Here is a 15,817-nt window from a genome sequence, read left to right as displayed (position 1 = left end):
ACAATGTAAAAAATAATAAACTCACTCTAAAAAATTTACGATATTTGAATATAAGGTCGACCACAACGGTCATACACTAATTATATTTCTATATTTTAATATATTTAATGAGAAATTGTGCTAAATAAGTCGCCTCACAATTAGTTACATAGCCTCTATCAAACAAACGAATCATATCAGCTAATAAATAATCTCCTAAGTCTGAGGGCTTCACAGTACAAGTTGATCAAATTGGAAAATTCTATTTACTGTTATAAAAATCAGTTCTCAAAAAATGAGTCCTCAAAGAATTACAAACTGTTTGCATTGGCTTGTAACAGCCGCGTTGCGAGAATATAACACTTAATTTAAGAACGACATCGAAAAAGATGCCTTCGATTAGGGTATTATAAACCAATAAGTAATAATTGAAAAGCTCGATTATTTACTTCAAGATGAATACGATCCTAATACTTCAACGCTTTTCAGTAACTTGACACACTACCCCAAACATTAACCCCCTAGAACACTTATGAGAAGAATTGAAGTATTGTCAAAGGGAATATTAGGAAATAAGGAAAATCACAAATACATGATATGAGAACAGTGGGATTCTACCAGAAGTGACAAATAAACTTTGCATTAAGTTCCCCAAAAAGAAAATTCATTTAAAACTTTACAAATTATCACAGTAATTAACACAGTAACTTTGTCATGAAAAATAGTATAAAACCTATTTTTTGTTAACAGCAATATTCAATTTGTCACATATTGGTGAAGTTATGATGAATTATTTATTCACAATTATTTCAAACTTCATTTAAGTGTTAATATGTATAAATTTACGAGTTTAATTCTAATATTATCTTCGAATACCATTCATGGGCGTGTAAGTTTGAAATAAATAAAAAATGGATATGCAAGTTTTGCGTTTTTTTATTATTTACTTTACGCTTCCAAAATTTGGACATAACGATACGGGACACCTTGTATAGATTTAGTGACAAAAAAATATGATTATATTATGATATAGTGTTTTTTTTAATCTACTTGGTCAAAAAATGAATCAGCGCGTAAACATTTTCGTACTATAATAATTACAATTGGAATTACAACTTCTGATTAGGACACAAACTGTAAAAACAAATAAAACCAATATTTCCTTTAAGAACAAAAAAAGTATCAAACACCAGACAATTCAATCCTCACATGATTTTGGGACACTCTTCTGAGGATGAAGTGAATATCCAATAATGAAATATCTAAAAAATAAGAACCTATAATTCTACTGTTCTCCTTTTTTCCTAAAGATCCTTTGCAATATCAAGAGTCATAGAATATATGGGAATTCAAGTAGTAAATACAATAACTTTCTGTCATGGATTACTACTATATTAAAAAAAAACTTATGTCATTTTTACCTGTGCATGTGAGGGAAACTGCAGATGGGCAGGTAAAGGGTGGCTCGGATGACTAGCCAACACAGGTCGAGCCGATGAGTGATGCGCTGGCGGGGGCGGTAACGCTCGACTAAAAAAAAATACACACACTTTTAAAATTTATTCATAAAACCTTCTACAACTTAAGATTATATGCAATGAAAGAACATAACCAAGCTAATACTTACTTAAAGTAAGTCGAGTAAACAAACATGCAAATAAAAGCATAGGCACAAACACCAAAAAAGGAAGAAATAAGCGACACAAGCTAGCGAAAATTAGCGCAACGAATAGGGGTTACTAATGAAACTGAAACTGTTACTAATAATGAGTTTATTATTATATTTTTTTACATATCACAAACTTAAATACGACTTGACCACTCTAGTGGTAAAATCAGTTATAAAGTTAAAATGACAAAAACTTACCAAAGAGTGGTAAAGTTTACAAAAAACGAACAACTAAAACTTCAATAAGTAAGACAGTTATATAACCTAAACAAAAAAAAAAACTCGTATACTTTACTAATATTTATAAAATAAATAAGTTTTGCTGGCTTAATTGATGTATATATGCCACTTATCTAATATCCGAAAAAATACAAAACTCTTAAACTTAATCTAATAATATACGTAATATCTAACTAACATTAATAAAAAAAGGTTAAAAAATATAATTTTACTGTTTAGGGCTAATAAACGTATTATATTACAGTGCATTTGCTTGACTTTTATACATATAGTCAAGTTTTTTTTTTATTATACGTATGGCTATTCAGAACTTCGAAAAATCGTGTAACGGTAGTTCTGAAATTCGAGGCACATTTGTTTTGTAAAATCGTTTTAACTTTACATTATTTGAAAATATATTTTAAAACTACGAATTTCACTTTATAATTCTAATTCATAATGACAAAAACGGATTTTTTAGAAAAATAAAATTGAGGATATAAATTGAAAACTGCCAACGAAATGTAATTTTTTTTCTAATAAAAAATTAATTTTTGAAGCAATACCAAAGCAAGTATTACCAAGTCTCAAATTGTCCACAACTACCCTAATTTAAAATGTATTACTGGTGAACAAAAGAGTTCTTAAATGGATAATACTTTCGTTGTAAATATTTATATTGAAAGTTACTGCGAGAAAATCAGAAACACCGAGTTTTTATTTAGTGCCTCGTAGAAAACACTATTGTATAGATTTAAAAGAAAAAAATATAGAAGTTTGTAATTAGGTCCCACACAAAAACTAATAAAAGAACAATTTAATTAACGTTAATTACCAAATTTGAGTGCAAAACAGGGTTTAAAAACGATAATATTTCTGTTTCACGGATAGGTTAAGAAAAATTAAACGTTTAAGTCAAAGAAATCCGCGAATGTACTTGGAAAATAAAATTCAAATTTTAAAACACAGTTTCCGGTTCTGAAGATTCTTTGACGGATATCAATTATTTGCATAGGTATAATTCTTGCAAATCAATCAATCCGGATGTAATTTATACGGCTCGAATTTCAGAAAACTATATACGATATTTAAAGTAATATTATGTTTTTAGGAAAACTTTTTCTAGCTTTTTAAATATTGCTAAATAGGCGTTTGTTATCGAGAAAAAAAAAGTAAATAAATGCACAACCACTAAAAGATATTTGTTTCTTTATATAAGAAATTGTAAGCAAGTAGAGTATTTGGGCGCCCATAAAAAAATCTACTCTTTATATTAACATTCTGCCACAATTTCATAATAAACTTGCGCCTATTTTTTAAGAATTTTAACTTTGAGCTCAATTACATAATACCTTTGGAAAAGAATTAGAGCAAATTTGTACGGCTCAAACGAGCAAAAGACTAGTTTTTAGTCTTAGAATGATACCGTACAACTTATTTACAACTACAATTAAAAAAAACTCTTAACTATTTAACTTTCGTTTCTTCGAAGGCACATTTTCATCATTGCTATAGTCCAAAGGCAATGAATTCAAATACGAAAGTTCACTGTCATTTAACTCTTGGTCAAGAGAATTGTTCAGTAATCTCCACTCGGGTTTTATAACGTTCGTATTGTTAGATGAAGCACTATTTACTAAAGGCAGGTTAGTTAAGGATGATTGGTACCCTGTACTAATTAGTGATGTAGGCGGTGCAATAAAGTTGGCTGAAGGGGTGGGCATTGTAAATCTAGTGGCCCAGTGATAAGGATTAAATTGACTGTTAAGGGATATTGCACTGAAAAGAAAAATTAAAAATAGTTTTACTAGCAAAATGTTTGGGCATCTAGAAAATATGTTTTTGTAAAGATTTTGTTGTATAATTTTAGTACCGGGTCAGATAATTCAGGAGAAAAAAATTATTTAAATAAAAAATCCACAATGTTCTCAGTTTTTTTTCCTATTAACCACGATGATATCGATTTCTATTAGTACCTAATCCCTCTAACATGCGTTAGTAAATTCTTGGTCTTTTAAAATAATCCTCGTGAACTGTTCTGATTTTTTAGTTCATATTGTAAACAGTTAATAAATTAAAATAAAAAATGAATTTAGGAAATAACACTTATAGACTTATTCACGTCAAAAGAACTATTTATTATAATTTAAGTAATACGTCAAATAATCGGAAGAGAAGGAAGGATACCGTTCCGTCTTGTTATTTTGTATTTACGGAGGCTATTGAAAAAAGTTATGCAAAGTTTTCAGGTTCGACTCCAAGAATGCCTAAATGTCAACAGAGCACATTTGGTGCTCTCTTATATTTCCCATTATGTACAAAAATTAATTAAAAATATTATCCTTTAACAAGAAAATGATTTACGAGGTCTTTCCGTTTGGGGTGAACGATCTCAAAAAAATATAAGAAGGGTCTAAAATTAATGTGATGTATTATTATGCATTAAGGAACATTAATAAAATATAGGCATGTACTTTGATTCTAAATAAATTGATATTATGACTAGTAGTGCTACAAAAATTCTAGGATTCATAATACATAGAAATATTAATCACTTTATATAAATCTTAATTCTAGTAACATTTTTATATGCCAATCCCGTGTGGGCCCTTTTTTACACCAACAAAGTCTTCAGAATTTGATCAGAGGATATTTGTCAAATATATATATTTCAAAGTAAATCGCGTTTATACACTCATCAAAAATGCGTTACTATTACTTGATAGTAAGTCCAGTTTTTGAGAGCATCAAATTATAAAGTAGGAATAGTTAATACAAGAAATAAAAATAGAAAGCGGAAATCATGGTTATTTTTTAACTCTTCTATATTTTCAGATCTATTTGGATTTAAGAAACAAATATTTTCATAGGAATCTGAATCTGGATTCTGTATATGTAGTTGGTTCAGATTTGTTGTTTTTTTTTTGTATGGGCATATTGTTTTTTTTTTTGTTTTTTAGTGCATTCACAAGGAAAGGAATAACTTCATTTAAAACTTTAAGTGCTTTTTTCCTCTTTTAATTTTCGGATACGTCGATTAGCATTGTCACTTTTTGCAAGTTTTTTGCAATGAAAATCTATACAGTACCTCCAGTAGAAACTATGGCTCCAACATTTATTTTTTTAATACCCTGTGTATCATGACATTTGACAATTCTACGATATATTCTGAAAGTCAGTAAGTTGTCAAATTTGACGTAATAGATTAATAAAATATACGACATTAAAATGTTCAATTTGTTGTCCATTTACTTGAATCTATTTTCGAAGTTGGTAAATAACTTCCAATTGCACATTTTCACTTGCGGATCGATTAGTCTAATTTTTTGCCAAATTCTTTGCTTTAAATTACCAACATTATTTGGTATATTCACATAAACTTTGGACTTCGAATAGTCCCATAAGAAAAAATCTAATGGGGGTATATCCGGTGACCTTGGTGGCCACTCAATCCGTCCTCTTCGTCCAATTCCAAATCTAATTCAATTTTATCAGCATTAGTTGCATAATAAATAATAAATAGATTACAGACCTCTTATTGTGTACGCATTCAAAACCGTGAGTATTTCAATTCTTTCTTTCTCAGATAAATGCATTTTATTAAAAAGTTATACATCAAATGACAACTAATGTGATAATTATACTCACAAATGCATAACAAATCGTTATCGAGTAGGTACTAAACTTGGAAACGATTGAACGAAGAAATCACATAAAAAACTAATGTTGGTGTCACATTTCATATTTTTCGTTAGTCTGTTATACCATATTTGACAAACCACTGACTCTAGGCATATGGTTTGCTATACAAAAAGAATTCAGAAAATTTCAACGAAATGGTAAAACGTTAAGGTGTTCTATTTAAAAAAAAATGAATATTGACACCATAGTTTCTACTTGAGGCACCCTGTGTAGAATTTTTTTATTTCAAAAAACGCGCAAGTGGCAATACTACTCGATGTGTCCAAAAAATAAACGAAGAAAAAATACCTGAATTTTAAATGAATTTGTTCCTTTCATCATGAATGCTCTGTATATTTAGTTATTTGGTCATTTTTTACCACTAACTAGGTTTTTAGTAGAATTAGAAGAGAAAGCATTCGAAAACCTTAAATTCAACAACTGTAACATTGGTAAAGTAAGAAATTTTATTTAGTAAATTGGTCCTCCTTCTGTTCAGATAAAAGAATAGTTAGGTAATAGAAAAGAAGAAACGAGCTTAAGGTCGTCAATAGTCTTGTCTTTTGGGTATATTATAAAAAATTATTATAATTCTAGTAAATTATTGGACGTAAAATAATTTAAACCGACATAAATTAAATGTCAACAATGTCGTTAAAAAACTCAGTTTATTTAAATAGTGACTCGAATACAAAGCAAAGAAGTGGCTTTTAACTTTTCTAACTGCATTTAACTGTTTTGTATTGATCTCATGCTATATAATAAAGTTAGCATCCATATTATAAACAACACTTGTTTTTTTTTGTAAAATGAAAAGAATAGTTTGTACATGCAGATTTCCATAACGAATCGATTGACGTAAAGAACTTAATTTTATGCTTTTGACAGCAGAGTTAATGTCATAAAAAAAAATATCATAAAAACCCTATGGAATTACAAGACTGCTTGTGGGCTTATGCTAGTTAATACTGCAGACAGCAATTTAAAAGTAAAACTTAATTATTACGCTTTTTAAAACAACAGGCAAATTACATACATATCTCGCGTGCAATAACAACAACAACAAAAAAAGCAAAAGCAAATTTTCTAACGTTACCCCATACGGTTACTTACCCTCCGGGTGCCACCTGGTGAGTGGCCGGCAAATAAGCTGCCGGTTGTGCGGTGGTCACATAAACTGGTCTCCTATACAGTTCGGTCTGATGATGGTAAAGGGGCTGCCCTGCGGCCAGCGGATGTTGCGGAGACAACCGCGGCGCAGCGGCCATAGGCTGAGGTGACAGGTGTGCCGTGCTGTGTCTACATATATTAAGACGCATGCGGTTAGATTACACTATACTACCTACTTTGTAATCTATGCTACCTTTATTATACTTGTTGGGGTTAGTCTATCTTTTGACTGATCGTGAAAAAAAAGGGTGGTTCTCCGGAACCCGCCCCCTTTGTATCGTTATAAATAAATGGCATCCCCGATAATTAACCCATTTCACTAAATAAACTACTTAAAAACTGCAAATGTCAAAACTAACAAAGTATCTTAGTTATGTTTTCCTCAAATGAGCCTATCACGGTGCCAAATTTCCAGTGTTCCCATAATCCAATGATGCAGTTCCCGGAGAACCACTTTGTATAATTTCTGATTTTTATTTTTAGACATAAATAGAGCGCTCAATATTTTACTTTTTTAAGTGGAGAGTTTTAGGCATCATTTATGAGTTTAAAAAGATTAATTTCTATAAGAAAAAAGGATCTTTAAATATTTAAGAATTTTAATATTATATTTCGTACTTTCCTGTTATTTAGTTATAACATTAGATATCTGACATTATGTTTGTAAAACTAAAAATGTAGTTTAAAAAATTAAAAAGATTTAAAGCTGTAAACTTGTTTTCCAGCTGGACTGGCATTAAATAACGTCAGAAAATAATAAGCCTTGTATCTCTTCCACTTTCCGCAATCCCAAGACCTTTGAATTTGAGACACCATATAAAATAAAAAATATTCTTGTTGCAATGATTTGGTCTAAAACTATCAATTTAAGAAAAAAATCACGATAGGTTCTTGCTCTAGTTCTTGGTTTATCTAGAATCCTTGGGACGATCCTGGTATACTTAGACACACTTAAGGAATGGTGTGTAAATGGATCAATCAACAATAAGAATAACTTTTTGACGTTACAATCTTCAGGACTCCCAGAGAGGAAGAAAAACTGTATATGTTTATATCTAATATTAAAAAATAATAAAATAAGATGATTATGCAAAAAATAATTAAAATTGGACATTACACAACATCAATATACTCCAGAATATAAAAACGGGAAACAAACTATAACGTATTTAAACAAATAATCAGTTCGAACGAGCGGCTTTGCATGCTTAAATATAGATTGGCAGAAGAGGTGAAATCGAATGGCCCGCAAGAATCACTGATCTTACACACCTAAACTACTTTCTCTGGAAGCATTTAAAAAATAAAGTTTATGCCACAAAGCCGGAAAATATTAACGTGTTACAAGGCAGAATTAGAGCAGAATGTGAATTAAGAATTCCCGATATGTAGTATTTTCATGTTTTATTTATAATAAATTTTAGGTAATAATTTTTTAAACCATTGTATCTTTTAATCTGTTAAAGGTAGATATCGGAAAATGCATAAAAAAATATACCATTCTATTTAAAAAAAGGTAACTTTGGTCTCTACTACTGCTGTGGTGCCTTCTATATATGCAAAGTTATCTTCCTAATGTAGATCTGCAAGAAATTCATAATTTTTATTTGGGACACTTATATTTAAACGGTATATTTGAACTAAGACTATATACTTTATTGTGCCCACGTACAATTTAGACTTTTTAAAATTTTATTGTACAGTAATGTTTAGTATGTAGTTGTGTTTTTATATGTATTCTGTATTGTGTTTTTGTATCTGTCTATATTTTTAACTACCTTTGTTTACAAAATTAATAAAGGAACTGACAATAAATATGATCCATTTACAGACCTATCATCAAGTGTGTTTTTTTTTGTTGTTTAAGGTGATAAAAATCAAACATCCATTAAAAGTAAACAAACGTCTATCTAACGGAGACAAATTTGTCTTTGCACTAAAAAACAGAGATCAATCGTCAAAATTAACTTTGCTTACAGAAAAAATCCGCTTTGAACGCCTATAAAAAAAAACCGGGAAAAGTCAAAACTGTATTCGACAATTTTCGCCACTTCTAGTTTTTTCATTATATAACAGTATATAACTATAGTATAGTATTAATGATAAACTACTAAAATCAAAACTTATCCATAACCGTACACTATAATTAACAATAACACTCACCTATAACTCTGTGGTATGGCCTGAGTGGGACCCCAACTCTTGCCGGGCGGGGCCAAGAGATGTTGATCCCTGCCGCTAGAGTGCGCCGCCGGTGGTTGCACATAGTCTCCGTGTGGAACCTGCGAAGGATAATCTCGCAAGTTCACAATAGACACCGACGAATGGCGCCTCGAATGGCTGCTAGAATTTAAAAAAAAAAAACGAAAAACTTTATTTATGATTTTAACTTAAATTGAGGAAATTTTAAATATCCAATACATTTAACTAAATTGTCGGATCACTAAGAAAAGGTGGGTTTGTCAGGGGGTAGTGTGTAAAATGGTCAATTGTTTATAAGTGCGACAATTCCTATGATAAACAAAATTTTACATACGAGAACATACACATTTTTTTCTATTACCGAAAAAAACACTGAAAAACATCAAAACTAGTGAATTACCTCCTTAACGCGCTAACGCATAAAAAACTGTTAAAGCCAATTGCCAAAGTATTTGAACAAAAGATGCAAAATTCATGTCTTCGCTTTATTTTTAGCATTAAGAAATATAACTGAGTATGTCAAAAAACTAAAAGATCTTCAATTGCTTCCTACGTGTAACAGAAGAAAATTACATTCCTATTTATTGTTTTATAAAGTTATTAAGTATTGTTGTCTTTATAATTATATGAAAAAAAACAACTTTTAGATATTCATCATACAAATTTTCAATAGAATTATGTACAATGCCAAATCCCAAATGTTTAAACGTTCGTATCATTTCACTTAATTTGACTGATATGTGAAATTCAATGTTTTCTGGAAGGCCAAAAATATTGAATAATAAAATAGCTAAAACGCTCATATATTTTTAGGTGAATATGTAGACGATATAATATATTAATTGTAAATGTATAGATAAAACTTTGTCCGTCCCTTTTTTCGTCTATTTTTTTTCTTCGATAATTTTTTCTATATTTACATAATATGTTATATCATAATGATCATTTTAGTATTAGACTTAGTAATAATCATTAGCACAATTTTTATTAGATCCTGAGTATCATTGACTTTGCTTAAAAAGTACACACTCGAATTTATTTACTTTTAATGCTCCTTTTTTAAATTTCTGTGCTGAGTTTCAATAGTAAATATTAGACGTTATCGTGATTATTATTATTTCATATGCCAGAATAAAGCCACATAATTTGCCAGTTAAAAATACGACCCTCGGGAATTCGATTCTTATTGAAAATATTAATAACTTTGTAATAGTTGTAATAATACTTTAAAATAGGATTTTTAATTATATCAATACTGGCCAGATACTAGGATTACTATAGATTATTTTAATATTAATGTAATAATAGTTAAGCAGTTTAATGTAAACATATTAAATACAGTCGAACTTTGGTAAGTCGATATATTGTGCAATATTTAATACGGGTTAATATGTCGGTAAAACGTAGATTAAAAACTTCACTTATTGGTGAAATAAAGTATGTAAACTTTTGAAATAACTCAGAAGAGGTGCACGAAAGAGAGATGTAGCTGCAAAGTATAGTGTTCGGGCAGCTGCAGAGTAAATAAAGAAAAGGCAAGAGTGATAAGACAAGTAAGAGATTTTGTAATACATATTATATAATATGTAACTTTGCTTACATTCATATAATATAATGTAATGTTTTCTGTTAGATAAGACAATTTATATGATAGATTTAATAACTCAAAATCTTAATGTTGTAATTCGGATTCTGGCCCAACTTACATTGTAAAACAAAAAATTATTAACAATGACGGAGTTTGAACCCCAGACCCTTTGCACGCAAACCAGATACCATAACTACTCCAGGGATGTCGACAAGCAAATTTTAAGAGCTAGTTGTAATGATGTTAGTTATTATTCACATAGTTATTATCATTATGTGTAATTTTTTTGTCTAGAATGAAATTAATGCCGCTGTTCATTTTTGACAAGAGAATCAATACACGAAGATGACGGATTTATTTTATGCACTAATGACTAAAATAAATCTGAAAATCGTAGGGCATAAAACAAATGTTTAAAATAAACTTTATGCACTCTGCGTACTCTATTTTAGATAAATCATTAAAAAGATAAACTTTATATACCCTGATTATTTAAAAAAAATTACCTCGATGAAGGGTTATGAGCAGCTGGAGGCGCCCAACTGACACGTTTTTCGGCATTACTCGACGACGAATAATTCGGCTGTTCATTTACCATATTCGAACCAGAATAATGAGAGTAGTTCTGTGAGGGTCCGGATTGTTCTTTGCACGCGGAACTGCAATGTTGGCCGTAAAATTCGTTAACACCTGAAATAACATTGGCTTTATATTTACAATCTACTGGATGAACTAATAATAATTTCACAATATATTTCGATAGGCGAAACCTGGTAATATGTTCTATGAATGGCTGATTTATTGTTAATATTTTAAGCAGTAAGAACATTTTCATGAGACTCAATCGACATAATTCTCATTCAAAGGGTCAATTCTCTTTTAATGTATAGTACTTTGAATAATACTACTACTAAATGAAATAAATTAGAAATTAAAACCTAATATAACGAAACATTCACTCAACGTCACAAAGATTTTTCTTTGAAATATTTGACATTATAAATATTAAATGTTTTGTTTTATCGGAGAAATATCAGAAAGTTACTCTTCGTTAGTCAATATATTATAAATTATATCAAATATATTTTAAACAGATTAGCTTTGTCTCTATTTTTACAAGGTAACCAGAAACGTATCCATAGTGCTCCAGAACCACAGTTGAGGTAAACTTTGCTATAAGAATTAAATTGAAAATACACAAAAAAAGAAAAAGTCGTGTATTTTCAAACCATTAATAAAAATTTACATATCTATTTCTTTTCATATTTTAGCTATTTTTTTTTTCTCGACAAACTTACTATAAAAAAATCAAGTTGAAGTAAAATAGTGGAACTATGTCTTTCTGACATACAAAAAGTACAAAAAAGTTAATTTTCCGCTAAAAACAATAATCTACTTGCATGCTGGATACACCCAGGAAATTTTGTATAAAATCTGGTTGGTTCAGTAGATATCTGTTAATTGTTTAAATAAGCTACAGAAGTCTCGTTAAAAAACTTTAATTTTTAAACCTAATTTCATATTGATAGTATATTTCATTTACTTATTTATTGTTAGTATACTTACTTATACTTTATACGAAAAAATGCTCTCTTTCAAAGTCATTAAAAAACACCAAACCTTATTTTCTTGTACAAATATAAATAAAAAAATTTTCTGGAAAACTTGTTAAAACTGAAAAAATTTAGCTAAAACCGAAAAATCCTATTTCTCGTTAAATCCCATCACATAATGCATCAAAAAATGTCTTTAGTTTTTCCAATTTTATACAAAAAATCACTTTTGCTTCATGACAGTGAAGATACTACTAAAATTACTTCGCATGAAACAATGATTCGATTGCATTCTTATGAAACCCAAACTTCTTTAATTTAAGAATATAAAAATGTTTATCAATCATCTTACCTGGTTCTTGCTTAGTGGGGACATTGAGCATACACTCAGATTGTGCTTTGGCTAAGAGCCGCTTCTTTTGCGAAGCGTATGCGCCCGACGTATTGCCAGAACTGCAACTGCTAAGAGATGGTTCGTTTTTAATCACCGGCTGATTATGGTAAGTTTGGACTTGCGGTTGAGCTTGTTGCTGGTTTGAATGGTGATGTGTGGCCTGACGGCAGAAATTAAATTAATATAAATAAAATAAAATAAAATTCTAGGGTGCAAACATTTTAAAAAGGACAAAAACATTTAGGACACAACACAGTGGCTATCTGAAAAATATTTTCGCTTCATAATTAAAACTGCATATAGCTGATTTTTGGATCCTAAGCGTTTCGGTTTTTAAATGTTTGCGAATTTTCAACAAGGATAATAGAACATCCATTTTCTTAAAAAAAAAAATTTAACGTACTTTAGACGAACTTCTATCCTCGTTATCGCTATCTTGAACGCTGACGCAACTAATGACATTTTTCCTGCTTGGTGCTTGCTGGTTGTTGTTTGAATAATGAGTCTGACTTTGTTGTGGAGCTACAGTATTAGTGTGAACCTGACAAATAATAAGTTACATGAAACATAACTGAGCAGAATTTTCATGCCATACTAATTACTGTTTCAAAATAATGAAATTATTAGTTTATATTTATAGAAATGTAATTTATTTTTCTTTTTTTTTTTTTTAGAGATCCTTAAATGCAACATTTAGCAAAACTTATGGTTATTATTATTTAGGCTTTAATTTTTAATAATATAATACATCTTTCTGTTACTGGAATTTTACATGGTTTTAAATGGGATGTACCAACTTTTGGTCTAAATCTCTGATCTAAAAAAGCGGTTCGGATATTTAGTGCGTATGAAATCGTTTGAGTTTCAACAATAACAAAATATTAAAATTTACTTTTTTTAAGATCATAAAAAAATACATCATAATGCTTGTGACATTTAGACGATGTGGTAATATCGTTTTACCTGGTTCAATAAGATAAGTATAACTTTTAATTATGTTTAGAAAAAAATAAATTCACTTACACCCTGTACAGTTGTGGTCAAAATAATAGCAGTAGTACAACAAAATAAAACATTTATAATGAAAAACTTCGGTTATGCTTAAAAAACTAAAATTTGTTCTAAATATAACAATCAGCAAAAGATCCAAAAAGACATTTAAAGTGGCCAAATAGCAGTACAATTTCTTACTGATGCTCTTATCGTCTTAGGAGGTTTTTATTTTACTGCTATGGACACTTTATTTGTATTTTTGGTGTCAACAAAATTTTTTTTTTAGAAAAATGGCAAACGAGAAAAACGCGAGTTGTGATTCATGAATTCAATGAACATTTCAATTAAATATAACTTTTAATATTTTTTTGTTAAATCATTTTTTGACTGCTATTATTTTGACTGAATTACAAATAATTTTTTTTTCTTAATTTCATTATGCCTTTTATTTTCTATCACTTTATTACAATTACAGCTTTAGTTCTTTTTCGCTTATTAATTAGTTACTTTGTTACAATTAAAGCAGTACATAACACAAATCTTTTAGACATATCCTTAAATTAGGTAAAAAAGTTCAAAGAAATAAAAAAAAATTAAAGGATGTATATAAAAGTATTGAACTTGCAAAATAAATTAAACGAATATGTAGTGTCTAAATATTTAATTTTCCTGCAAGAATTCGACTCCCTTTTTAATAATTGCCAAAATTGATATGTAAATAAGAAATTATTTAAATGTCGGTTTTGTTTAAAAATTTAAATTTAATACTAAATGTACTTTTTTTAGTAGCAAATTATGAATTATTATTATTTTGTGTTATAACAATAAACTATTGATCATGGTTCGAAATGATTTTTATTTTGCAATTCCATTAAGATGATAGATATTAAGCTAAGCAATGAAACTGTGTAAAAGTTCAGTTTTTATTTAGTGTTTCCTACATTAATTATAAACATTTGCTTGCAAAAATAACTTAATGAAAAATGAAGGAATATTCATTTAAATAGAAAACGACGTTAATGTATGTGGAATTATTAAATTCTTAAGTGACACCAAACAGGGAAAATTCTTAAAAATACTAGTGAGGGTTGAGTCATTAATTTAAAAGTATCCTTCTTCCCTGTTTTAAAGGAAAAAAGCCTTACGTAAAACATTTGTATCCAATGATTAATATACTTAAAAAATCACAATGCCATCTGATCCTATTAAATCTTTATACTTAAATAACTTTCACGTCCATGCTTAAAATCAAATACTTAAAGATTTGTGATTCTAATGATGACAACTTTCAGGTTATTGAAAGAAAACCTTAAATTACAAATTATGTTTAAGACAAACGTAGTAAAAACATGACAATTCACAATAATATAAAAATCATGAAGTTTGAACCCATTTAAAAGTCAAAAACACAAAAAATCTAATGCTCTAAAAAATCACAAAAAAAATTGATTAAAATGATGGTTACATATTTCGCCCGACATATTAGAGAAAAATTTCAACGACATTAGACTTAGATTTATGTATGGTAATTATTGTTCTGCTTGGAAAAATGCGTCAACGAAACGTGTTACCCTAATTTTAATTAAACGTTTTCGTGATACTGTATATTTTGAGCATTAGTTTTGTTCTACTTTGAATTGTTAGACGGTATGGTATTTATAAATTTATCTTACCGTTTTCTTGCCCGGTAATCCCTCGTCTTCGCTGTCAGATATCGTAATTACACTGACCGCGGGAGAAGGCGTATCATTGATCGTAATAGTATGCTGATTCTTGCCGTTATGCTGATGATGATGGTGATGATGGTGACCGCCGTTATTTCCATGGTGATGGTGACTATTGTAGGTTTGGGTATGGTGATCCTGCGACGTTACCTAAAAGGTAATTTTACTTGTTGGTTAAAGGAGAATAATGTATTATGGGCATTATTGCAATTAATTATACTAGGACACCAAATACATTTCTCTTGAGTAAGTTTTCTATGATTGGACGCTGATTCCAACAACGAAGACTAAATACAAGTAAATTACAAGGTCACTTAATAGTGGGTCAAAGTTAAGTAATTTGATGATGATTTGAATGTCAAGTACTTTGGAAGGCATACGAAAAAGATTAAAACACAAATTATCGTTTTTATTTTTATTCCTTTAAAGCAGATTTTTATAGATAGAATAAATCCAAGATAAGTTCACTTTAATCTAGTGTTTAAGTTCTCTGGGACCATTATTAACTTTTTTACCATAATACACAATATCCACCATCAAAGAGCCAACTATTCAATATAAGTGCAATTTTTATAATTATTTATTTAGTGCCTGAGAGTAAATTTCAAAAAGAACATGGATGAAAGAAATGGAGCATTTTAATAT

The 15,817-nt window shown here is 29.3% G+C and overlaps 1 protein-coding gene across 13 annotated transcripts in view; it reads right to left on the bottom strand.

Moving 5' to 3' along the window:
* The window catches only part of LOC126737015 (homeodomain-interacting protein kinase 2), a 62,441-nt gene that overhangs the window by 13,132 nt on the left and 33,492 nt on the right, over positions 1-15,817 (bottom strand). For 3 of the 13 annotated variants that reach the window (XM_050441683.1, XM_050441684.1, XM_050441688.1), the window contains exons 16-22: positions 15,122-15,322; positions 12,859-12,996; positions 12,414-12,615; positions 11,015-11,198; positions 8,882-9,061; positions 6,662-6,847; positions 1,973-3,646 (exon numbers count right to left, since the gene is read on the bottom strand). In XM_050441683.1, coding sequence (XP_050297640.1) covers positions 3,331-3,646; positions 6,662-6,847; positions 8,882-9,061; positions 11,015-11,198; positions 12,414-12,615; positions 12,859-12,996; positions 15,122-15,322 — 1,407 coding nt within the window. In that variant the 3' untranslated portion in view covers positions 1,973-3,330. Of the gene's footprint in view, positions 1-1,400; positions 1,510-1,962; positions 3,647-6,661; positions 6,848-8,881; positions 9,062-11,014; positions 11,199-12,413; positions 12,616-12,858; positions 12,997-15,121; positions 15,323-15,817 lie in introns of those variants that run through there. The other 10 variants (XM_050441691.1, XM_050441695.1, XM_050441692.1 and 7 more) reach the window with 7 other exon arrangements.

This window comes from Anthonomus grandis, chromosome 6 (assembly GCF_022605725.1).
Source record: "Anthonomus grandis grandis chromosome 6, icAntGran1.3, whole genome shotgun sequence".
Lineage (NCBI taxonomy): Eukaryota > Metazoa > Arthropoda > Insecta > Coleoptera > Curculionidae > Anthonomus > Anthonomus grandis.
Note: the sequence above shows the minus strand (reverse complement) of the source record. Positions and strands in the feature narration are given on the sequence as shown.